This window comes from Pocillopora damicornis, chromosome 4, assembly GCF_964200805.1.
Source record: "Pocillopora damicornis chromosome 4, jaPocDami1.2, whole genome shotgun sequence".
Lineage (NCBI taxonomy): Eukaryota > Metazoa > Cnidaria > Anthozoa > Scleractinia > Pocilloporidae > Pocillopora > Pocillopora damicornis.
Window position 1 is genome coordinate 7,991,877 of NC_142673.1, and position 26,686 is coordinate 8,018,562.

General features: G+C 39.7%; 1 protein-coding gene across 1 annotated transcript; it reads left to right on the forward strand.

Moving 5' to 3' along the window:
- The first annotated feature begins 1,019 nt into the window (after positions 1-1,019).
- On the forward strand, positions 1,020-26,448 carry LOC149046686 (polycystin family receptor for egg jelly-like). Its single transcript, XM_089202632.1, has 28 exons — positions 1,020-1,234; positions 3,424-3,498; positions 4,183-4,325; positions 4,622-5,236; positions 6,014-6,169; positions 6,628-6,882; positions 7,832-8,119; positions 8,476-8,772; positions 9,230-9,526; positions 10,189-10,485; positions 11,223-11,519; positions 12,008-12,304; positions 14,323-14,619; positions 14,994-15,293; positions 15,376-15,675; positions 15,941-16,075; positions 16,170-16,616; positions 16,965-17,259; positions 17,801-18,395; positions 18,866-19,063; positions 19,381-19,506; positions 19,658-19,948; positions 20,321-20,560; positions 20,914-21,615; positions 21,742-21,978; positions 22,096-23,460; positions 23,651-23,816; positions 24,090-26,448. Exons 1-28 carry the CDS (start codon positions 1,020-1,022, stop codon positions 25,667-25,669), a joined length of 10,506 nt encoding a protein of 3,501 aa, XP_089058758.1. The 3' UTR covers positions 25,670-26,448.
- The last annotated feature ends 238 nt before the right edge of the window (positions 26,449-26,686 follow it).

The following is a 26,686-nucleotide window of genomic DNA, read 5'->3' on the forward strand; positions in this document are numbered from 1 at the left end:
ATAGTCTTATATCGAGCATGATCTGCACTTTCCCCTCCCCCCTCCCCCTGCCAGAAAAATATATATCGAGCTCGGTTGCCCGGGAACAAATTATTCAGCTCGGTCGGACGCGAGCTCGATTTGATTCGAGCGCGATTACCAAATCGAGCTCGATTTGATTCGAGCTCGATTACAAAGGTTGTGACTCGAGCTCGGGTAGGCTTTCGAGCTCGAGTCACTTACGTCGAGCTCGGTTGCTCAGGATCCTTCTAGTCGAGTTGTGACTCGAGCTCGGATAGGCTTTCGAGCTCGAGTCACCTATTTCGAGCTCGGTTGCCCAGAAACAAATATTGATCCAAATATCTTACGTTAATCATCTTAAAAGCAGCTCAGTATCATCCGTCAATTGGTCTTGGAACTTTCAGAGTTCTGGATCATAAAGATTCTCTGAGTCTTCTCATTTTATGATCACTTCCACTTGTGTGCACGCAAACTGTCTAAACTGGCGTAACAAATCAGTGGCCTGTATCTGCTAACTCTTGCGTTCTCAAATACTTAATGGTCTATTTATTTCAGTTATAATTCCTCTTCTTTTTTAATCAAGAGCAGTTTAATTTAACTTCAAACGCAACTCGCAACACATGACGTGTGACCCATTCTCCCGCGAAGATACTAAATCTAACAAATTTTGTCCTATTTGTTATCGCTCCGTTAATTAGTTCGATTTTCAAAGTTCTTAAAACACTGAGGTATTTCAAATGCATCTGAATAGCTTAATGAGCAGTTGTTTACATCTGACTGATTAGCAACTCACAACGGTTACATTTTTTTAATCTTTCAACAATATATAACAAGGCGTACTGAATATCACCAAAGTCAGAAATTGGTGCGGACAAATTACAACTCAGCTACGGTCGTTTGGTTTAGTTTTTGGTGAAGTTCTGAAGGAAATACTGCGTTTTAACTTTAAGTGAAAGGGTCAAAAATCGAACAGTTGACATCAGCTAATCATGTTCTGCGGATTTATTGTCTTCACCCTAATGGCCTTTCTTATTTCCACGAATTCAGAGTTATTCAAACCGCCCAAGAGTGGTGTCGGCAAGAGAAGTGACGACAAGAGCTCAGGAGTTTTGTGCTCTGAAGCACTGAACTGTACATGCCTCTTCGAGGAGCTTCGTGTGATTGTAAAATGCACCTCTGCAGGCGATAAACTTGATAAAATCGCATTCCAACTTCCACAAACGACAACGCAGTTGTGAGTAGCAAAATTTGAACACTTTTATTATTTAGTCGAATTCTAGCTACATTTGTATATTTCTTTTCTTTAAAAATTTTTCGTTATTCATTATTTTGCGAGATATACCTATATCTTAAACGAATCTTGATGCGACCTGTGTGATAGTGGTACAAATTAATCAACGTTATTCTCGAAGCATCTCAATTGGTGCCTCCTGTCCTGAATCCTGCCTGTTGAACACATGTGCAGTTGGAAAAAACAACATAAATATGCATTTTTTGGAAAGATTTCAGCACAGCCCCATACTTTATTAGACATACAGCTCTTGCCGAAAAGAAAACAATGGCGGAAACAATGGCGAAACCAACAGATTTCCTCAGGGACTACGGATTTGTATTAGAATTGTTTAAGGCAGTGATTTTTCTCAATGAATAAAGTTTTTTTTTCTTAACATGTTCACTTATCGTTTAAATTAAAAGTTCAGTTATGCTAAGATGACTTGTGGCTTCCTACCCTAGAGTACCATTTATGGAGAAGATTCAAAGTTCTTTTGAATAAGAACCGTTACTAGAGAAAGAGGTACAAATAGGATCTTTGGGTAGCCCGTAGTTCAGATCTAATTAATGTCTTTTCCGGCTGTCTTTGTCAATTCAACATCGACAGAATTTTGAGGAACAATGGAATATCCAACCTGCTGCCACTGAAAGCTCTCAGCTCCTTCAAAGCTCTGAGAGTGCTGTAAGTAAAACAAATATCTCTTTGTTAATTTATCAAAAATATATTACAGTCATTTCACGTAGAGAATGAAAGTAGAAATGTGATGAACTCGCTAGAAGCTGACTCAATGGTCAAACATGTTTGCACGTTTACACGCTAATGATCACTGGTCATTATGCTGTGTTCTTAGACACTGCTACTGACTCCGATGCAAGTGGAATGCATAGTGCTTATTTTCGTCCAGGGGTATTAAGATGCAAGGCCGTAAGAGTAGAGAGGGCCGGGAGGGGGGACCATGCCCCCCACTTCTTTTAGAAAGTAGCATTAATCCATACCACGACGCAAACCCCATGGTCAAAAAATGGCTTGAGTCTGACAACATACTGTATCACAAAAAGTGTCTGAAAATGAAGGATGCCTTCGAACCCTTAAACACCCACAGCTGTGCTATCCATTGTGTCGCTTACGTTCCACATTTGTTCCTGAGAAGTATCATACAATTGCAGGAAAACTTTGTAAAATGGCGAGTTTCCCGGGATGATTTAACTTTCTGCCCAGAAGGATGTAGCAATTCTCCAATTCGTTCTATTGTGGGAAACTGACAGAGAAAAGCTCTGACGATAATCAGCTACTAAGGCTTGTATGCCGTAAACTAAGACTACGGCAAATGGTGTGGTAAAGAAAGGGGTATACTTTCTTTATCGAAAGTTTTGTTTTTCAAGAACAAACGATAACCTATGACAACCCTTATTTTAGTGAAAAAGTATATAGCCCGGGAGGACTAACGGGAGCACGAAACAAGAATTTAAGACAAACTTACAATACTTTTAAGTATTTCTTAAAGAAAAGAGACTTGAAAATAAATTGCAATATGATCTTTTCAATGCAAAGCTCAAAGCAATTCCAAGTTCTGCTATCGATAGATATAGTCCGATAGGTTTGTGGAATTGCTGTGAGAGTAATATTTAGTGCATTTTACATTTCCCTATAATTACTGAAATAACAGCTATGAGAGAACACGAAAAGCCTTTTTTTTAAGGTAATTTCAGATAAATTGGAAGGCCATTAGCTGTCTTTTTAAGCAATTTAAAGCAATTTTGCTTTGAAAAGTTTACACCCCAACGTTTTGTTATTTTCTTTTACAAACATGAATACGTATATGCACGTGCACCAGTTATACACCCAACCCAACCAACCCATCACAAATAGGTAGCATGCTTATTTTGTAATTATGCGTTACACATGTAAAGCTCCTATTCCCTTGATAACTGGTGAGCGCCTTAACGAAAGTGCGTTGAACATGTTCCATTCGTTACTAACACCCTTCTCCATAAATGGCCTGAAAAGCTTTTTACTAAAGTTGCTGATAGCATCCATGTGTCAAACTCGTTGATTTAATTGTTTATGCAAGCGTCCATGTCTTCTCAATAGGTTCAAAATCGAAAATGGCATCCTCCAATTTGCTCAATTCTCAATAATTTTCAACACAGGGATCTTCGGGACAATCTTATCACTACACCAGGCAGTGCTCAGGTGGAACTTGTCCTTGGAAGGCTATCGAAAGTGTAAGTTTTACTCTATCATAAATTTTGTTCTGCCAGAGAGCTACTGCAGGTAAGGGGGTGGGCAGCATAAACACAGATTTTTAAGGTAATATTTATCAAGTGTAAGCCCCAGTAGACCCCATTAAATCTCCCGTGAATTGGTTGTTAATCAAGTTCTTCCTTTTCCAAAGCAATGATAAAGACGGAGAAGTATGTCAAGTATATCTATAAAAATTGACCTGAAATTTCCGGCGAACTCGTTTGGTTACTCAGAGGGTCTCAATGGGGGTTAACCGTTGGTCGTAAAACGGCATTAAAAACGTAGCCATTAGGTGTAAATATTGACAAACTTTAACCGCTAATCGTTAATAAAAGTTAACTTTCCCCCGTCCACATCGCAGTGTCCTCTTGCTTTCCCGCGGGCAAAGAAACACTCGTCCGTAGCGCTTACAACGACTGCCTACTCGACATCAACACGGCTGACGGGGGTTGCATGAAAAGAAGTATATGTTTTGAAAGACTCCAACCGGATCAAAGCGTCTTTTAACGTCTGTTATCTACGCAATTCGTGGTATTTTTCCTTAACCTTTTCATTGCTGTCGCCGATTGTATTATTATTTTTTATTTTTAAAAGCTTTGCGTTTTGCTGGCCTACCCACTTTTCAAGCCTTTGGTTAAGTGTTAGAAACGATAATCTCTTCACAGTTTATTGGACAACAACCCTTTGGAGTGCGACTGTGGAATTACTCCTTCTCTTTGGACAGCTGTGGTGTCTGGGACGTGTGCAAATCCACCTCATCTGAGAGGAATTCAAGTTAACACTCTTAATATGGGGGCATTCAAATGCGGTTAGTTCTACTAGGACTTCGACCGAAGACTCTCCAAGTGGAGAATTAGTGATAGGAGTTTATTCTATCCTTCAGGAATTTTTCCCCTTGTAATGTGCAAAACTCTTTGGTATGATGCGCTCGAGTTAGTCTCCCGCAAATTCTTTTTCTTTGGGCCAAGCGAAGACTAGTGTGCCTTAGAGATAAATCAGTAGGCGTAAATACCTTTTGCAACCGCCACCCTAAGCGAAAGTTGCTTTTAAAATTTTTTCTATACATTTCTGATTTTAAAAGACTAATTTATTTTCATGATGAAGCTGAAAGCTGTGCAAGGCTCTTCACCCATGGAAGACGCTCGAATGGTTTTTACAATATACACAAACCTTACATCGTCCAAATTCCCAAAAAGGAAAGCTACATTCGGTTGTGGTGCGACATGGAAGGACCTAATGGCGGATGGACTCTGCTTCAACACCGCAGCAATGATTCTTTTAGCTTCTTTAGAGACTGGGTCTCTTACGAAAAAGGATTTGGCGAACCTGGCTTTGGTTATTGGCTCGGAAATAGCTACGTACATGCTCTCACGTTCAAAAGGAAGTATGTGCTCAGATTTGAATTCCCAGGTTATTTTGATGAGCAAAAACAGATGTTGTTTTTGGAGTATGAGAATTTTCAGGTGTTGAGTGCCACTACTGGTTATATGGTAAAAATTGGAAAGCATCGAGGTAACATGATGGATGTCTTCCCTAACAGCAACAACTCTGCTTTCTCCACTTGGGATCGCGATAATGACCAGGTACGCTATGCAACATGCGCATGGATAAATAAAGGAGCTTGGTGGTATGCAAAGGATTGTTATGTACCTGATCCCAACAGCATGTACCAATTTCGAGGAGTTATAATTGTGATGAAAGCTAAAGAGCTCCTCGGAGGTAAAGTTTCTCATTCTACAGATGTTTCAAGAGAGTATGCCTTACCTATTGCAACTTTAGTGATATATATACAAAGTTCTGTCTGACGAGCGCTTTGGCGCGAAACTCAGAGTCACAAAGAATCGATGCGTTCTCTTTAATTCTTTAACTTATGTATACTTGGATCTGCTACCACAGCATTCAGCACTTTATGCCAAGGTAGACTCTACCCCCACATTCATATATATTTATCTAGTTTGAGCACTCTGGCATGGCTTAGATGATACCACACATGTGAGATCACTTGGGGTGGCTATATAGCCTTACCTCCATCCTAGCATCAGCACTGCACTGATGAGGCCCAGAAGGCCGAAACAGTACTGTCTGCAGTTATATATATATATATATATATATATATATATATATATATATATATATATATATATATATAACACTTAAGTTGCGATAGGTAAGACAGACTCTCTTGAAACATCGGTTTTTAGCTCAAAGAGAGGAGAATTCCCGATATGTTTACTCAGTGTTCAGTGCTCTCCTATCACTCAACTTTGAGAATATCAAGCATCACTATTGGCGAAATGCGATGATGAATTGCCACAGTGACATAAGCGATCAGCGATATGGACCTTGTTTACCCTTCACATTTTACAGCTGGGCTATTATAACATCACAAATTACTTTCCTTTTACGACATACCACAACCAAAAAACCAAAAAGAAAAAAAGCTAAAAAATAAAAACTTAAAGTAAATAAGTTGTATCTTTTCTTTTCATATCTTAGGTAATTGTGACTCTAAAGAAATTCCGGGTAGAGTTGAATGTGGATGGCCGAACATCACAAAAGAGCAGTGCTTGGCACGGGACTGCTGCTTCAAAAGTGCATCTGACAACAATGGAAGTAACAAAAAAATTAAATGTTTTGTTAAACCTCAACTTGGTGAGTAAGAAACTCGGAAATATGTATCCCTTACAATAATATCTGAGGCAAAGTGCTGTTTGCTTTAAAAATTTTCATTATGTGCCAGTACTTCCAGAACCTGTTCGGGTGTAACATGTTGAAAAGGTAGATCTCCTTTATACCAAACTGTGTTACCTCCAACTACATTTACACCGATGCTGAGATCAATAAATGATCCTTGTTTCAGAATATATCACGCGAGCAGAAATATAAACTAGAGTACATAAAATTATTCCATTTCTGACGTCATGCCGAACTATGGGCCGAAGTTAGACTGTTCAAATATCTCGTTGTGCGATGCTGATTCGCAGAAAGCAAATTCCCACTAAAGCAAAGTGGTAGATCAAGCCAGCGTAGGCCATTTCCTGATGGTTTTTTTTTACTATATTAGGCTTGGTATATATTAAAAACGTTTGATTTCCTTTTTATCCAACAAGTATTCGTGGAGCGAATTGGTTGCTTCTCTGTTGAAAGCAAAAGGCTATTGGAATATCAAGACCCTTCGTCAGAAATAGTCATGGCCTGCAGCTCTGTAGCTTTGTCAAGTGGTCTTAAAGTCTTCGCTGTGCGCAATGGTTGTGAATGCCTCGGTGACAAAAATTTAGCCTCTGTATTATCTCAAGTAAATGGATTAAAAGGTTGTGTCGGAGGTCGTGGAGGAAAAAACGTATCTGATATTTATCGACTCACAAGTAAGAAAGCATTTCTCTTCAATTTAGTTTTCTTCTTTGTTACATTTAGTTGTGAAAATTGATTCACGACATCTTGAAAATTGGCTGATAGCAGATTAAGTTTGTTTGTTGGCGCATTAATTTATACAGTCATTCAATCTCTTTTTGCCTCATACCGGTTTTTATTAATTCATAATGTCTCGATCAATGAGAAGTTTCAAAATTTTCCGGCCGGGTAACCCCCTGGGAATTTAAACTTTTGAAGATTCAGGTTTGTTCAAATTCCCAGCCCCCCGGGGTAAAAAATTGTGTTCAAATGCCCCACCAAATGTTTTTGGGAAAGGCAAAATCAGCGACCTTTACTCTCTACACATTGACCAAGCTATAAACCTAGAATTTTTAAACCTTTCCTATTAAGCTATTAGCTTGCGAAAGTGAACTTCTTATCCTAAATCCTACAGACAACTTCATATCTAAAGGTATAACACTTGTGTTCGCTGGAAAGAGTTCAAATTTCCCACCATCACAAAGTAAATTTCAAATTCCCCAGACACGGACAACGGTCAAATGCCCGTGCTTTACCGAGAGGGGGCTGGGGTGGAAAGGGCTAGGAGGGGTTTTGAAGCTTCGAAGTTATCAACTGGTGACTTTCTGTTTTTTAGTTCTTATGTAATTTTGAAAGTATAATCTCGTCTCAAAGAAATACTTAACCTTGCTGTGTCTCCACAATTTTGGCTTTGTTAAAGTCTTCATGAACTTTTGATTCGTGCACATATCTTAAAACCTACTCCTCGCCCGTAGGCAAGATTCTATGACTACGCGAACAATTTCCACATCTCATCATTTTCGGAAGATCTTTTTAGGGGAATCAAGAGGCAATAGAGAACGTAGGAGAATAATTTGACACAATTAACATGGAAATGAATACAAAGCACAATACTAATAGCACTCATTCATTTATTTGCTTCAGTGTTTGTCACCAAGCTGACTGGGTTAAGAACCTGTGAAGTGACCTTCAAAAGTGTCCGTGTGGAGTGGGATCCAGTTCCTGAACCTTTCATTCTTGGCTATAGAGTTCTTGTGAAGAATATTTATCTTAAACAGTTAGTCCCTTGGAACCGAACATACGCTGACGTCAGAGGTCTCTTCAGTAACTCCTCGTACATCATAGGCGTAACACCATTTCATGGTTTGACAAATGAGGAGTACCCAGAAGAAAAGATGGAAAGCATCAACATAACAACGAAGCCAGAGCAAGGTGAACAATTTTAAAGGGCAGATACACACCATAAACATAAAAAACTGTTTTGACGAATGGTAGATCTTTCGTTTTTCAGTCTTCAATAGCTGTAAAAGAACGGTACTTCACATTAATTAGAATGAAAACTGCCAGTAGATACCCACAGGATTCTCGCTTCGTGCCCTCGGCTAGTGATGAATGTATAAACGTTCACTTTCAGACATTGCCGAGAAACGAGACACAAATCCATCTCACCGCCCCGCCCCCCCTCCCCCCTTGACACATGCAGGATTCTAAAGGTGAGCAGATGGTGAGAAGGTAGAGAGAGCATCAAAGACCAAAAAATTGTCATTTCTAACTTCATTCCTTTTTAGCTCCTGATCAAGCACCTAATTTCGTAAGTGCTCATAAGACCAGTTTCACGAGTCTGGTTGTGAAATGGAGTCATCTGCCAGAGGTGAATTTTCGAGGACGACCAATTGGTTACAAAATCATCTATTACTCAGCTGAGTTAAGGAGTGATGTCAGTTTTGTGAGAGTGAACTACTCAGCAAATACAACAACACTGACAAACCTGACTGTTTATACTATATATGTCATTAATGTGTCAGCGGTAAGCTCTGGAGGAATAGGACCTGCAAAGATCGCGAGGGCCCAAACAGACGCAGAAGGTACCTGGGAATCTATTGCATAGTGTAAAATCAATTTCCCTGTAATATTTGTCATAAATCCTTTTTCCGTTTGTTTTGTTTGCTTTTGTTAATTTTTTGTTATTTTATTGTATTTTGTTGTTTGATGTCTTTGGTCATAGGGAGAATACCACATTTGCATGTAGTTATGAGCCTTAGCAAAATGCAGGGTTTGTTATTTTTGTTGATGTTGTTGTCTGTAATCAGCTCGCATTTAAAACCAGAGCCCAGTTGTATAGAGGGCGGATGATGCTATCTAGTGGATAAGTGATTGAAAAATGAACTGATTTATCCATTGAATACCGTTATCCAACCTTTGGAACAACCGAGGCCAGAAGGATAGGGAATCAATAAGTCTTAAGAATATTGAGTTAAATTTACGGCAGCTATTAAATCCGGTTATGATTACTTCTCTTGTGTATTTTTTTCAATCATGTAGCTCCTTTTCAAGCTCCTAACTCGGTGACAGTCCTTGAATCTAGTTCCACGAGTCTGATAGTGAAATGGAATCACCTGCCAAAGGTAGATTTTCAAGGGCAACCCATTGGCTATAATGTCACCTATCGCTCAGATGATTTAGAGTGTGATATGAATTTTGTGAGTGTAAACTTCACGACAAACACCACAACACTATCTAACTTGACTGTTTATACCATGTACATCGTTAATGTGTCAGCGGTGAGCTCTGGCGGAGTTGGACCTGAAAGTACAATAAAGGCTCGAACGGGCGCAGAAGGTACAGACGTTTTTAGAATTGATCTATACTGTTAGACAGATACGAAACGACCGATCCTCTCGGAACTTCTCTAAACTTCAGCAGAAAAAGTAATGACTTCGCAAACAATCCATTCAATCAGAACAAAGCCATATATATAAACATATGCATATAGTCTTGGGTAATTCTGGCGACCAGGGAGTAGTTCCCAACATTAAAATCAAACAGAATAGAAAAATAATCAGTTCTATGCGCAAAACAATGAATCTTTGAGGTTTGTTGAAAGATGCTTATGCTTGTGACAGGCATAATTCGTTCATTTATTTGATTTGACTTCTGATAGCGTCTGACAGATATTTGGTATTAAAGAAATCAATTTAATGAAATATACAACCTTGAGAAAGCTTCGTGGTGTACCTCGTGGTCGCAATTGTTTATGAGAGCCGATACACTCTTGTGGTTGCGAAAGTTACCCAAAACATGTTGCAACTCTATTTGGGGATTACCCGATACGACGACGCGCACCTAGCTCGCTCAAATCGATGTCAATTCGCATAACGTCAACATAATCTTCAATTCCACATGAATATTTACACGCGAGGACTACAATGATGCCTCTAAAGGTGACCAGTTATAGTTATATTCAGTATATTTTGCATTTCGTTTTATCTTTATTCCATCAGCTCCAACTCGAGCTCCTCGCTTTATAACTGCGACCAGTAAAAGTTCCACAAGTCTAATGGTAAAATGGAGTCATCTACCAGAGAGAAATTTTCAAGGAAAAACCATTGGCTACAATGTAACTTTTTACCCAGTTGATTCAAAGAGTTTTTTGAATTTTGTTGTTGTGAATTATACTATAAACAACACAGCACTGACCAAACTGAGTGTTTATACCATGTATGTCATTAATGTGTCAGCGGTAAGCTCCGGAGGAACAGGACCTGCAAACACAGCGATGGCTCAAACAGGCGTAAGAGGTAAGAGGTGACATATTTCATACATACCTAGATTTAGACTTGGAGTTACGCATGAAAAAAAGCCCGCGTAAAATTCGTGCGAACTACACAACTAAACAATCAAAAAGCGAACGACTGTGAAACTACATCGTTCGTCCATTCAGAGACACGAACAATGCACTTAACTGCGGAGGGCAACAAGTACGCGGCTTTCCGTAAAAACAAAGTGGAAGAAGTGCTATATTTTTTTCTCATTGAAGGAACAATAGATGACCTCGCAGATAAGAAAGAAATCAAAATTACGAGAGCAAAGACCGACAGAGACGTAAGCCCACTAGAAACTTTTCTCCTTTCGGCTTCTTTCTTTGCAAGTTTGTACTCCATAGTTGTAAGCATCTGCGAATAAGCGATGCCATTTATAAATTGGGTTTTAAAAGTATTAATTATCTTAAGCTCTCTTTTAAAAATAAGTCTCTTCGTCGGAAAATTAGTGAGTAAAAAAAAAAAATAAGAAACAAAAAAAAATATAAATAGTTGTCGACAGAAACTGAATATCGCGCCACGTTACGGATTTGGCGGAGTTTATAATAAAAGTTTCTCTTTCACTTTTCAATGTTTTTGGCGTTGACCCTCTATTATAAATTTGCGACCAAAACCTACTGGGGTGGGAGTCATCTTTCAAATTTCGTTAGTTCAAGAGTTTGATTTTGATTTACTAATGGTCATCTTTCCGGTGTTAATGCTGTGTTCTCTTTTAGCTCCTTTTCGAGCTCCTGAATCGGTAACAGTACATAGCTCTAGTTCCACTAGGCTGAAAGTAAAATGGAGCTACCTGCCAGAAAAAGATTTTCGAGGACAACCCCTTGGCTATAGTCTTACCTATCACCCTGTAGATTTAGAAATCGAACTTAAATTCATGAGCGTAAACAACATGATGAATACCACAACACTGACCAACCTTGCTGTATACACCATGTATGTCATCAATGTGTCAGCGGTGAGCTCTGGAGGAGTAGGACCTGCAAAGACAGGAAAGGGACGAACAGGTGCAGAAGGTACGAAATTTTTGAGACAGCATTCGGTAAGATGTGTAACACCTCTAGTGAAAGGAATGCAAAAAAAAAAAAATGCAGAATGAGAACGTGCGTGCAAGTCACACTTTGCACACACAACCAAGCTTTAAAAAAGATGATATTGAATCTCTCTTTTGCTTTTGAATGGCCTTTTACCGACTTTATTTTCAATGATGCTAAGCAGTGATGTCTGTGAAAGTTCGGAAGAAGTTCACTACATTTTGGAAAGTTTACTTATTAAACAATTTCTTAATCATGATAAAGACAATCAAACTTTGACTTAATAAGTGAAGTAACACTGAAAGTTCCTCAAAATGTACCTAAATTGCTAACATGCGACTACCCTGCAAAATTGTAAAATTTTGCATCTGATTTAATGAGTAGACATTATCCCATACGCTTATTAACATAAGCTGCCATCTTAAAACATATCCCCACCAAATTTATCAATGTTATCGTTTTATTTTCAGCTCCACTAAAAGCTTCTGAGGTGGTAACTGCGCATAATTCCAGCTCCACAAGTCTTGTAGTGACTTGGAGTCACCTTTTGGAGAAAGAATTTCAAGGAAAGCCCATTGGTTACGAAATCACCTTTCATCCGGTTGAATTAGGGATTGATGTTCAACATGTGAGCGTAAACTACACGACAAATAGCACCGCCCTGACTAACCTGACTGCCTATACCATATATATGATTCGTGTGTCAGCGGTAAGCTCTGGAGGAATAGGACCTGCAAACACAGTGAAGGCCCAAACAGACTCAGAAGGTACTGTAGAATCGATAATACTTTACGGAAGCAAAATATGTCCTCTTCTTTAAAAATGGACTCAGAGCCATGACATTACTAAACAGTGTTGTGTAAGGAAATTCTCACAAATCTAAAAAAACCTCTTGAGTCTCTTGTTTATTGATAAATATATGTTATTTGCCGGCTGGGAGGTCCGTATGGTGAAAAACTGTGACCGAGGTCTTGAAAATACTGCCCGAGGCCGTAGGCCGAGGGCAGCATTTTCAAGACCGAGGTCACAGTTTTTCACCATACGGACCGACCTTTAGCCGGTAAATAACATATTTGTTGTTTTTTAAACTTGACGAAATTCTTTCCGAAAGAACCCGAATGATTTAGGGCAGTAAATACGGCAAGATCTTCCATAAACTGAACAATTTTTGAGCGAGTAAATGGTAGTTAAAATAGCGGTGATGCAAATTAAAGAGAGATGCCTCAGCGAAACATTTTCATTTCCGTAACGATAAAGATGATTTAAAAGGCTTCCGAACAAACTTTGAAACATTATTTTTACAAGTATCTGCCACAATCTGACACCTGTCAATTAGAGAGCGCGCAAGAAAAAAAAAGCGTAGGAACATTTGAAAAACATCAGAACTAGTTTGGCAAGGGCTGTCACGACAATGTCTTCTTCAAAATCAGTCAGTGATCTAACGGAAAGTATTATTCACTCTCAGCGACCATTCATTCATGTACGAAGATTTACCTCTGTTCATTAAGTAAACGGCGAGGAAAGTAATTGTGAGTAAATTCAATTTTTTTTATTTTGAAGTTGTGAGAGTTTGCTCGTTTGTTTGCTGCAATGGCGTGTGTGACTCTGGTATTTCCTTCACAAAAATAAATTCGAACGGCACACTCCAACGAGACACAAGGGAATTTAATGCGGCCTTTACTCAAAAAATTCCTTCAATTTCTGTTGTGCAATTTAAGGTACAAATGTCTAAATTGAACGGAATTGGAAAGACTCACCGGGAGCGTATATTTGTTGTAGAACTTAAATTAAAACTTCGCTCGCTCTTCCACTATGAACAAATTGCTCGAGAAAATTCAGATATTAAATGAATGAAAGTTCCATCGTTCAGTTTAACTGTAACCAAATACTTCACGTTTTAACTTTCTATGTACTTTTTGTGAACGATTAAAATTAATTGCAGACGGTTTTTAGGCCGCTTGTCAACCAAAGTAATGACACTATTGTTTATTCAAATTCATTCTGAAATCAATATTTTTCTGTCAACCAAAGTGATTTGATAGAGAGAAAAGAGAGGATTCATAAGTTATTTATCGGCTTGAGGTAGTGACCGATGTGTTTGCTTAAAAATACTGCCCAGCGGGCAAAACGAGGTATATTTATGAAAAAATGACAACGAAATTTGGAATGTACTCGGCGACTCAAGAAAGCGTTACTGTGGCCCGTGGGCAGAGATAGGAAAATACTGACCGGGTAAAGAACCAATCAGATTGCAGGATTCGTTACCGTGCCCTCTAAAAAAGCAATAATTAAGATTATTTTTACCTTTGTGAACTGTAGGTGTTAAGGTTTTAAGAATTTCTGGAGTGCGAGCATATCGTAAATTCAAAAGTTCCACGTATTTTAAGATTAATTTGTCTTCGATTGTTTGGTTTAGAAAAAACCAGGAAAGATTTATTACTCGACGTTTCGGGGTCATCGTGACTCCATTATCAAGAGACTAGTTTAAAAACATGCAAATAAGGAAAGGTACAAGAATAGCATAAATTAGAATGAACGGCTTAAACAAACACCTTGGCGCGGATGGAATCCGTTTGTGTTTGTTTAAGCCGTTCATTCTAATTTATGCTATTCTTGTACCTTTCCTTATTTGCATGTTTTTAAACTAGTCTCTTGATAATGGAGTCACGATGACCCCGAAACGTCGAGTAATAAATCTTTCCTGGTTTTTTCTATGCCTTTGCTTTAGCAAATCCCTGCTGATCAAGTGATTGTTTGGTTGAACATGTTTTTCAATTGATCTCAGCTCCTTGTAGGGCTCCTGACGTGGTTATCGCCTACAACCTCAGTTCAACGAGTCTAGCAGTAAAATGGCGTCACCTGCCAGAAAACTATTTCCAAGGAGAACCACTCAGTTACAGAATCACTTACAACCCGATTGCTTCAGAGAATAACATTAATGTTTTTAGTGTGAACTACACGTCAAATACAACAACACTGACCAACCTGGCTGTTTATACCCTTTATGTCATTAATGTGTCAGCGGTGAGCTACGGGGGAAAAGGACCTGCAAACACAGTTAAGACCCGAACAGGCGCAGAAGGTAAGATGGTTTTTAAATAAGATGATAATTATGAACATAATCACACCTCCTGTTCAGCTTTTAAGTAAACTAACAGGCACTTAAACGTCTGAAGGAAATTCCTCTGAGCCAACATTTTTGTAGCCTAACTCAAAGCCCCTCGTAGAACTCATAACTTGGACAACAGGTCAACAATCAAGTGGTAATCCTGAGATTCTTGGTTGGGGCTTTCTGGTTGTCTCAGCTATTAACTTGGCAGAACACCTGGCTCTTTGAAAATTTTAAAAGATTTCAGACAACCCGTTTAGGAAAGAGCAAAATGTATTCAATAGATTGCTAATAAGTATCCTTGAGGGAAAAAATTAGTAGCAGTAGTTTTTTTTTCTATTTTCCAGTTCCCTCTGTTGCACCTGGTCAAGTTTTGGTGACTGCGCAGAGTTCCAAAAGCTTGCATGTTTCCTGGACTGCTGTTCCTCAAAAACATCATCATGGAAAGATCCACCTGCACAAGATTTATATCAGCCTGGCTACTCAGCCAAGCAACTATATCAATACATATTTTGCGTTCAATCCAGTCGAGTACAACATTAGTGACCTACGTGTGTTCACATTGTACGTCATTCGTGTTTCGGCGGTGAATGAAGCAGGAGAAGGACCGAAAAGTAGAGCTGTTACAGCAAGAACTCTGGAGGGCGGTGAGTTTATTCATATCAGGCGAAAATAGATATATTTTTGTAGATGTATTAGTTATTTAGTAATACCCATCCATTTCTGTAGTGCCCAGTGCACCCCCGATGAATTTAAGTTTGGTTCATAGCGACTCGTGGTCCATCGTCGTAGAATGGAAACCAGTCCCTGTGGGATATGAGAAGGGTATAATCAAAGGATACACGCTGGTTCACAGAGTGAAGGATTCCGAAAACTCTATGTCCATGACTGATGACTCAATTTATTCCAAGAATATTGCTGTTCTTTCTGGGTTGGAATTTGACACATTGTACTCAATCCGAGTGGCTGCTTTCACAAATGCTGGTTCTGGAAATTTCTCGGAGCCAATCGAAGTCAGAACAAAAATGTGTAAGTAAAGCTCCATCACTTCCTTTATTGAGACCAAAAGATTTTCTCTCGTCTAAAAAATTTTCTCTCTGTCTTCAAAAGCGTGGCTGCTTTCCTTTCGACTCATATAGCATGCTGAGTGGGGGACTGATGATAAAAACTGGAGGGACGAAGCTGGCTCCTCTCTGTTTATTTATTCATTGATCGCCTTTTTTTATTTTATCTTGTATATTTATCGTTTTGTTTTATCCAGCATCCTTATCTTCAACATTCTTTGATTTTGTAGTTGACCCATGTGACGATGTTTTTTGCTTAAATGGAGGGACATGTATACTGACGCCTGAATCCTACCTGAATGCAAGCAAACCTTGCATATGCCAAAAACGGTTTTTCGGAAGATTGTGTGATGCTTATGTTGCTGGTAAGAACGTAGCAACAACTTTCCAATTCTGAATTCAGCATTGTCGAAAGCATTGTTGTAAGAATCTTTACATTTTTCAATCTTGGTTCTTTAGAGCGTTCGTGTCGAAGTCCGACCGTAGAGCTGCCTGGCCTGTCATCAAATGTAACCTCGTTACTGACTGTACGTCGAGCCAATCAGCTTGTAATTTCTTCAAAAGTCAGTCTTGATTGTGAGCTTTTGTATGAGACAATATTTAACTGGGAAGTGTACGATCTGCATTCACAATCTCGTGAACATCCCTTTCTTTCAAGATACGGTGGTACCTCAGAATTTCTCATAAAACGAGGCAAGCTACCGGTGGGTATATACTTGGTGCGACTGACTGTTAAAATGGCGGGAAGGCAAGTATTTGGCTTCAGTGAGGGCTACATCCGGGTCATTGAAAGTCCATTAGTTGCGCATATCTCCGGAGGAACAAAGGTAGAAAGAGGATTCAATAAAACCTTGGTGTTCAATGCTTCCCTGTCACGTGACCCTGATTCCTTCAATCCTCCTAACGGTAAGATGACTACTTTACTCTGATCACGAAGTAAGACTAGATATATTTGCTTTTCTTAATTTACTGTGGTGGCCATCTTTTCCATTCTAAAATTCACGCTGATAATTGACTGTACCCTTTTAGTTGAGAGCGAAGATGTTTCAATCGAAGATTCGTAGTCCACCATTAGGCGCACCTGTCCTCGCCTCTTTTTGTTAACCTTCCTCTCAGTTTCATTTTTTTTTTCGCTGTCCCTGATGGTAACGTTTCTAGTCTGATCTTATCCTTTCTCGTAAAATGGAATTAAAAAAGAAAATACGCGAAATGGCCGTTCGGCAAGAGTAGCTTAGGGTTACCTTCTATTTTTAGGTCTTCGTTTCATCTGGATATGCAGAAATTCTTCACAGAAGTTTTCTGACGATCTACTTGAAATACCCGTGGCCCTGCCAAGACCTTCAGCAGCCAATCTCGACAATGGAGGATGTTTTGGGACTGGAGCAGGAAATATAGGCGGCAACCATTCCATTTTTAAGATCGACAGTGGCTATATGACAGAGAATAGTTCATATTTCATAACAGTTGTGGTCGAGAAGCATCCGAGAAGAGCGTATTTCACACAGGAAGTAATTATTTCTCCTGGTGATCCTCCGGTAGTCGAGATAAGGTACCGTCATAGAATACATAAAAACAGGAGTAACAGATAACATAGATAATTCAAGGAGGCCCTGCGCCCACGATAAAGATTTTTTTTATAACTTTGGAGTAAGATAAACATTAATTTACTCATTGGAATTCACCATTAAGAGACGGGAGGCACCTAAGTCGGTAGGTGCATTAAGTTTAAATCATTAGTATCTCAACATTGATTTAATGTTGTCATAGTAACTATATTTGGCAAAAACCATCACAACTTTTTGCAAAATAATTTGGCACATTTTCTACAGCATGTGCAAGTAATTCTGATAAAGTATTAACTTGGGTTACGGAGGGCTTTCCTTGCTCGGTGAAGAGTCCATTTTATCCGGCACGAATGAAGACTTGAATTCACTGCAAAGACAAAAAACGTCGAAATCACAGACCGTGTGTGAAAGACCGGGGCTCGCAAGAAAACGATAACAGAATTACAGAGAGAATGTTTGGAAAGTATGTCTTTATCTAGTGTCCTATTATTGCGCGTTATTAATTTGTTTTGTTCTGTATCCTAGATGTGAAGATAATTGTGACTTAAAAATGAATCCCTCTCGTCGTTTAGCGCTTGAACGACTCTGCGAGGAGCTTGACTGCAGTAGGGGCCTTTCTTATCAATGGACTCTTTTTGAGGCCGATGTGGCGAACGAGTCCAAATGGATTCGAGTCAGTGATTTACAAGAAAAAATTCGTACACGATTGACCTCGCCGAGAGTCGTTTTAAACCCTGGAGTACTGAAATCCAATATGATTTATAAATTCGTGTTAACTGCTAAACGGCGCGGAGGACACGCGGGTTACTCAGAGTACCAGTTCGCCACTTACAGCTCCCCTACTAAGGGAAAATGTGACGTCACCCCTTTGTCTGGAAGAACACTGGAGACTACCTTTACTTTCGCGTGCAGTGGCTGGGCATATCTAGATTGTCCTTTGCAGTATTCATTCATTTATTTCATCGATGATGTTTTTCCCAACGTTGTATACAAAGGGATGGAAAGAAGTATTAAGACAACGCTTCCCGCTGGACAACAGATAAAAAACTTTACAATCGACTTTCGTGTACGAGTGGCTGACATGTTCGGAGCCTTTACTGAAGTGAGGACTCCTGTTCAGGTATGGAACGAATGCATTCAATTCAGACAATTTTCTATGAGGCTGCATTATTTTGACAAAAGGAAAGTTTGAAACTTTTCATTGCTTTATGATGAAAGGTGAGAATCGTGCGTCGATTTTACGAGCTGGTGTCTTGCAGTAGTGGTAGATTTTTGAACAGCAAATGTTGATCAATGCTTATTACCTCTTTGCGAAATATGTGGCCACCATCTTAGTTGGGTAGGTTTGGTAGAGAAACACATTTTTTGATGCATTCAGTTATGGTGGCCGCTGTTGACTGGCTCCAGCTCTGAAACGGTTGCAATGCAGGCTTCACATATGGACGTTACGCGATTCAGTAATTTGCAGCCCGTCCTCTTAAAGAAGAAAAAGCCAAATTCATCAAAACGTGCCGCTTCTGCCCATTCCTTTTGAAACATTTGTTTATTGAAATGATTCTCTTGGTTACTTTTCCTCTTATCTGATATCAGGTGCTGCAGCTTCAGTTAAACGCAGAGAGGCTAGTGGACCGCGCTGTTCAGTTGACGACTGGAAACCAAAGTCAGTTGAATAAATTACTTCAGTCAGGAGACTTGTCACAGGCTGTTCAGCTGGCCAAAGCAGCCATCGTGGCTGTTGACGTTGATGAAAAAATTCCTCAGAATAAGCTCAAAGAAAAGAAGAAAGGGGTGAGTACTCGATAATGGTTTTCATGAGCAGTTTCTTAAAATCCGACGGAAAACTTGCTAAATATTTACAAAGAATTGTAAAACAACTTAATGTAAATTTGGACTTCAAGTTCAAAATAACAAATATTAATTATCCACAAGTTGACAAACTTGCACCGTATGAGGACTGTGCAACAATGGACACCGGAAAGGGTCTGATTTTGAACTGAAAAAAACCTCTATAAGCGAATGAAAACTTGTCTCTGGGGTGAAATGCTGATCACGACAAGCCTTTCTATCTATAGGTAACAGTCATTCGTAAACGTTATTTTGTGCAGGTGAAATCCAGTATTGTAAAACAGTTGTCTGCTGTACAAGTGGAGACTGTGGAAAGAATACAACAAATATCCAAGGTTATAGCCGAGGCCGTCTCGGTTGTTGGCGAAGTTACCGCAGAAGCACAGGTAAATTTTTTTACGCATCTATTTTTTTCATAAACATTAAATTTTTCTAAACAACTTTCAAAGCTCAATTTTGACCTGGAGAAGGTGGAGTCCTCCTTGAATGATAGTTTGTGAAACCTTAATGAACACCAATGTGGTGATGAACTTTCAGAGAGCAGCAGCAGATGCCCTTCAGTCCATGACTACAGTTTTGAAAGAAGAATCCTCAGCAGGGAAAAGTTACGAGGCGCTTTTGGACGGTGCAAGAAGTCTTGCTGCTGGTCTCGGTGGCATGCTCAAGGTGTCTTCATACTGGGCAAGAGAATACGAGATGAGGGACACCCACCAGGTGGATTCGGCCAATGTCCACCGTCAACGAAAAAGCCTTCGTTCTCTAGACCCTGCTGTCCAACAAAGATCAAAGCAAGACGCTGCAGCTGAGCTGCTACAAGGGAGGAATGAGGTATAATAGTGCGACGTTTACCTTGGGCGGAATTGGTTGGCTTTACATCTTTAGAAGCAGCGAGCTCCTGCTGGGTTACAAAAAAGCGATCGTAGTCGTTAATCATTCTGCTGGGGAAGGGGGGAAATGAGGGAATCTCAAATTAATGTGCTTTTTTCTTGCAATCAGCTTATGAGCAGCCCTAATGAAACTTAATCCACAGACCAGTTCATTCATAAAACCAAGTCATTTTTTAAGTTACCTCGTAGGTTCAATTACTTCAATCACTCCCTGAATTGTATCAACATTTTTAATATAAATACTGAAAATTAAAATAATTAGCAATCGTAGTTTCAGTCAGCTGCCTTTAAGATTTCTTACTGTACTCTATAGTCAAGAGAACGAGCTCTGGGCCTTTTACAGTCGCTGGAAAATGTTGGAAAAACCATCTTGTCTCGAACCATAGTCGGTGAGAAGCCAAGAGAGCTGTCATCCCAGCCTGTGTCTCTGCTTATTTTCCGAGAGGAGCCTCACGTGCTACCAGGATCTGTTTTGTCCAACCAAGACTACAGTTTTACGCTTCCTTCAGATTCGAATCTGTTCGGCAATAGTACACTGTTTGTGGATAGCCAGGTATTGAAATTACGTCACCTGTTCTTTGACTAATTTGCAACATGTAGACAGTCAGTCTTTTTCTTTGCCCGCCTTAGTCTCAACAGGTTATGGATATCAAGCAGAAAATAGATTTTGTATTAAGAATCAACGAAAAAGCCGCTTTTTAATTATTAACATTATGGTGCACATATCGCTTACCGGTATGTTCTCATGTCAGCAGAAGATCAGAGTAACAGTGACAGCCTGTTAAGGCTTTCTTCCAGAAAAATGTTTTAGTTATTTTGTGAACCAAGGAGTCTGAGTTATAAGTTTACTCTATGTGGAAAAGGTAGATTAGTGGGCCACATTTCACAATTCCGTTTTTACTTCAGATGATCACAACAAGTTTTGTATCTTACTCGTGGCACCCTTCAGCGGCGAGATTGACAAGTGGAGTTTTCAGCCTTGAGTTTAAAAACAGCCATGGGCATCTCTTTAATGTAACAGAACTGACAACGCCGATGACTATCAAATTGCGCAATAATTACAACTTAATTAACACCTCTCGATCATACTCCGTTGGTACTCGTAAGACTGTGTTCCACAAGATAAATGTCACTCATTTAGGGATAACTCTGATACTGAGGGTTCGTCCAGAAAATAGCAAAACAGAATTGTTTGTGACACTTAAGTTTGGAAAACGACCCTCAGCTAATAACAGCGATATAAACGTCACCGTCCCTAACTTCTCAACCTGCGCTCAGATGTCGTCTGGTTATGTCAACTGCTCAACTGATCCATATAAGGTACTCGTAGACAGTAAACTCATCAAAAAGACAGGAATTTACTTCATTGGATTACAAATCAAGTCAAAGAGTCCTTCTAGGAATAGGCGGTGCTTAGGACAAGGAAGATCAAAACGCGCATGTGTGCAATATAAAGACGTCCCTGCAGCAGACGATACTAAAGCAGGACAGTCTCCACGCGATCGAATCTTTAGGAAGGGCGATGAAAATTACACCATACAAGTGATGCCAGCTGCCTGTCTCTATTGGAATACCACAATGTCTAAATGGACGTTTGATGGATGTAAGGTAAGTGAGCATTGTTGTTCAGTGTCAATGCTATCTAACCACTTTCTTTATCAAATTAAGTGCGGAACTAAGTTCATACAGACAATTTAGTGTTTTCTTATTGACAATGATTTGCATTATGAACAGGTGGCTGAAACAACAACCATGGACATGATTTACTGCCACTGCAACCATTTGACTGCATTTGGAGGTGAATTGTTCGTGGCACCAAACCCCATCGATTTTGACAAAGTATTTGTTGAATTAAAACGTATTCCAGAGACTGGAAATGTAGCTGTTATAATGACAGTGAGCTGTGTATTCGGACTCTACTTAATACTTATACTGTGGGTTCGGAAGGCCGACAAGAAAGATGCTTTGAAGGTAGGAGTCAGTATATTTCTCAAGGAGTAGATAATGACCTTATTCTACATCTTTTAAATGTGGTTAAATTAGAATTATAAAGTCATCAAACAACGTCCGCTTTGTCGTTCATTGCAGATCGGCGATAAACCATTTTTGGGATCTTTATCACCCTGGTGTTGTCGATACGAGATCGAGATATCTACAGGCATTTGGTTTGATTCTGGTACCAGTGCTAAGGTGTATCTAGTGCTTGAGGGCGAAATGGAATCCAGTCGACCTTATCATTTAAAGAGCAATTCCTTCATTCCATTTGCAAGAGGAACCTTAACGTGTTTTACCCTGTCGGTTCCGAGTAATGTTGGCCCCTTACGGAGAGTGCGCGTGTGGCATGACAACTCTGGTGAAAGCCCCTCTTGGTATCTAAACACAATCAAGATTTATGACGCGTTCAGTCAGGAGCTTAAGACTTTTACCTGTCACAAGTGGTTAGCTGTTGAGAAGGGCGACGGATTAATAGATCGCACTCTTGCTGCCGATTCAGCTGCCGGGAAGCGAAAAAATTTCTGGGAATCTTGCCGGAATACGGTGGCCAGAAAACTCGGTGATGGGCATCTGTGGTTTTCTGTCGCAACCAGACCACCAAGTAGACGCTTCAATCGCGTGCAGCGTTTGTCGTGCTGCCTGTCACTTCTGTTGACCACAATGTTGGCCAGTGCCATGTTTTATCAGTTTGTTCCTGGGCACGTTCAGCAACAGCGTACATTTAGATTGGGCCCTCTGGTCCTAAATTTGCGACAACTAATTATTGCATTGGAGAGCATTGTTGTAGTTTTGCCCATAAATTTGATAATAGTAGGAATCTTCAGTCACGTGGCGACCAATTTCGACACACCAGGGCAACGTCAACAAAGATGCAAGGTCATAGAAAGGTTCAGCATCCACAAAGTCACCGAGAAACATCGATATCGAAGAAGCCTTCGCATAACTCTACCGTATTGCTTTGTTTACTTGGCCTGGTTCCTGTGTTTCATCTCTTCAGCTGCATCAGCGACTTTCCTTATTCTATATAGTTTACATTGGAGTAAAGAGACAAGCGAGGAATGGCTTATCTCCATTGCTATGTCCTTGTTTGTAGAAATATTTGTTTCAGAACCGGTAAAGATCGTCGTCGTGGCTTTATTTTTGTCGTTCTTTTGTCAGTCAGATGCTGATGGACTTGCTCAAACTCCCGGGACAGTGGTACATTTTGATGAAGTTACCTTTGCTGACGGCCAAAAGGAAGATGAACACGACGAAAAAATTGCCTCACCAAAGCCCCTGAGCAAGAAAGAATTGCGCCGTGCGAAGATCTGTCGAATGCGAGAGCTGCGTATGTACAAGGCGATACAGAAGATAGTCTGCTATTTTCTATACCTTTTGATATTGATGATCATGTGTTATGGAGGTCGGAGTCAGTACAGTTATTCTCTGAAATTTTCACTAGAGCAAAAATTTGGAGAGGTGAATATGCATGCTTGCATTTTCAATTTTAGGGCGAAATGTGGTAAAAATTGAATTGCTGTCAACTTATGGTATAAGTTGATTACCAGGGAGGGAATGAGTTCATAATAACTGTACATTGAACTGATTGATTTTCTTTGAATTTCCAGTTATGTAGATTGTTTTTTTTAACAATGCATTGCTTCGTTAGATCTTTACTCTTGAGAACATGTGGAAGTGGCTTCAAGAAGTTTTGTTACCAGGAATTTACCAGGACAATGAGGACTTGGCATTTTCAAATTCTACTACGTTCACTGGAGAAGGTGATGCAGTCCTTGTTGGGATGCCCCGCCTTCGACAGCTAAGAGTGAAAAAAGGTGCAAACACATATATATCTTTACATATCTCAGCAGGATGACTGGCAGTAAAATATGAACAAAGATTAATATGTATTAGTATCAGTGATTAATATGATCACCTCAATTTATTTCTGACGACAAATCAAAAGTCTAATTGCCATCAGACACAGTTCACCTTGCGTTTTTCCTTTTTGTAACAGTTTGCTGCAAAACTGCATCATCCCAGTATTTTTTAAATTAAAAAGTGCTGTAAACCGTTAAGATTTACTTATTGACTTTTATTTCTTTTAGATTCATGTCATGTCGTTAAGGAAGCGAAATCTCTATTCAACTCTTGCATTGCGTCATATTCACTAGAAGCTGAAGATAAAACGGAGTTATATCAGCCAGGATGGCTTCCACTTTTATCTTCACTAAATATCTCAACTGAAACATTGAACAAGGTCTGCCCCAGACCCTGGCGTTATTCTACAGCAGAGCAAACCGAAAGCTTACCCTTCTGGGGAAGACTTTATCCTCTTTATAGTCAGGGTGGTTACCTAGCAGAGCTAGGCTACGACAGAAAGTCTGCCACGAAGGTCATTTCTGAGCTGAACATGTTAAACTGGTTTGACAAGTACACTAGTACTGTATTGATTGAATTTGTAGTTTTCAACACTCATGTCAGTCTGTTTAGTGCAGTTTGGATACTGGTGGAGTTCTCGCCATCTGGCTATGTGGCTTCTGGTCAAGTGATTCACCCCCTTCACGTGTACAATGTTGGAGCTGGCTACAGTGTTGTTCACCTTGTTTGTCAGATTTTGTTCATGTTGTTTATTGTTTACTTCGTCTTCAAAGAAACCAAAGAGATGATTCAACAACCAAAACACTACTTCCGTCGATTTCTGAATTGCATTGAAGTGGTTCAGATCTTTGTAGCAATTTCCTTTGCAGTCGTTCATATATTTAAAGAGGTAGAACTCTCTGTTAACACGACTAAACTTCATGAAAATGTCTTCCAGTTTATAAGCTTTGACAGAGCAGTTTTACTCGATGATATGGAGATAGCATTTTTGGCTTTATTGATGTTTTTCAACACTTTGAAGTTGCTGTATTTGCTCAGATTTAATAGTCATGTTAAACGTTTGTCTGATGTCACGAAGGCGTCTTTCCTAGAACTCGTAAACTGCTCAGTAGGATTTTACGTCTTCATGTTCGCCTTCACTCATTTCGTATTCATTCAATTTGGAAGGGTGGTGGAGGAGTATTCCTCACTGTCTAGTGCTTTCCAGTCCCTTCTCATCCAGGGAGTCTTCAGCGACGGGGCTGAATATCTCCAAGATGGTCATGATGTCATTGGTCCTCTTTTCTTCATAGTTTTCAACATGTGTCTGCAAGTGATATGGGTTAACATCTTCATTTCCATTCTTATTTATAATTACCGAACCGTTACGCAGTTCTCCCAAAGAAGATTTAGCTTTGGGAAATTTATGATAAGGAAAATCAAGGAGACACTGCATTGCATAGGAGACGGGAAACCACCTCATAACGGACCGGGCAACAACAGGAAGAAAAGGGTGCAATGGAAAAACGAAAACGATTCTGTTGAACTGGGTAACAACAACAACGACAACGGTAGGAGCGAAAGAACCAATGGCAAGACCCAGAGTCCTCCTTTAAAGGAGTTAGACAAGTGCGTCACCCTGATGAGTCTAAAGTTCAGTGACCTCTACATTGACGAGTTTATTGAAGACATTGAGGACATCGAATTATTGAACTGGTGGGCGAACGCTTGGAATGTGTCTGAGAAGAAGAGGGCTGGTACCTTATCAGACGAAGCTGTACAAGCGTCGGAGACCCACAGAATGAATAAACGCGCGAAAAGAGGGTGATATGGTATGATAAGCGTAAAGTTACATCAGCAAGTCATCTGATGTGTTTGAATTTACTTGAATTTAAAGTGTCAAGTTGTTTGGAAACAGCGTTGTGAAGTATGAACCAAATAAATGAGATTGTGTGAAACATGACTGAGAGTACTTTAAATCTCCTAACGAAGTATTAAGTCCCAAGTTCAAATAAAATACTATTTTCAAAGGTTAGAGCGTTTAGTTTTATAAATAGACTGCGTTCAGGCTGACTTTTATCAACCTTACTTCTTCGTATAGCATGAAAATAGCCGAAGGATTGCGTGGCTGCAATGTGAATAATAATTTCTTAACCTAAACACTTATAAGAGACCTTTAGCAATTAGGACGGCAACGCCAAGGAAGACGTCGATTTAAAAATTAAGACATATTTTTAGTTGGAATTTCGCAAATGACTGGATGTCTATCATCACTTACGGCACCACAAGTTAACCTCATCACAACGTATGAGAGCGGCGTTGAGTTCCAAATGGAAACTTAAATAATTTGCCGTCTGGGTTCCCTCTCTCGGACCACGCAAATTCTGATGATTTCACGTTGTTATTTCGCAAAGGAAGGCTAGGAAATGTACACAGTTTTAAAACGCATATGCTGAGCTATTGATCTGTTCCTTAGATCTTTTGTTTTGCCACTTCCTCGTTGCCGTCGCCATCGTGAATCGCTAAAGGTCCCTAAAATACGGCCGTTAATGTCAGCGCTCGTGCGCTCCACTCCCAGCAGGGCGGAGAGAGGTTGGACAATGAAACGAGTGATCCGATCTTCTTGCAATGTGAGATGCGGAGTAGGACTGGAACAAGCGCTCTCTCTCCGCTCTTCCGGTGCGTAATAAAGTCGGCAAACCGAAAATCTATTTTTCTTTCTGTAAATATTTTTCTAAAATGCATCATTATAACACAAGTTTTTGACAGGCTTGCTACGCTGCTCAGTGAGTTCATGTCTGTATTAATAATTATCAATATTTCTCAGCGCAAGTTACATAAATTT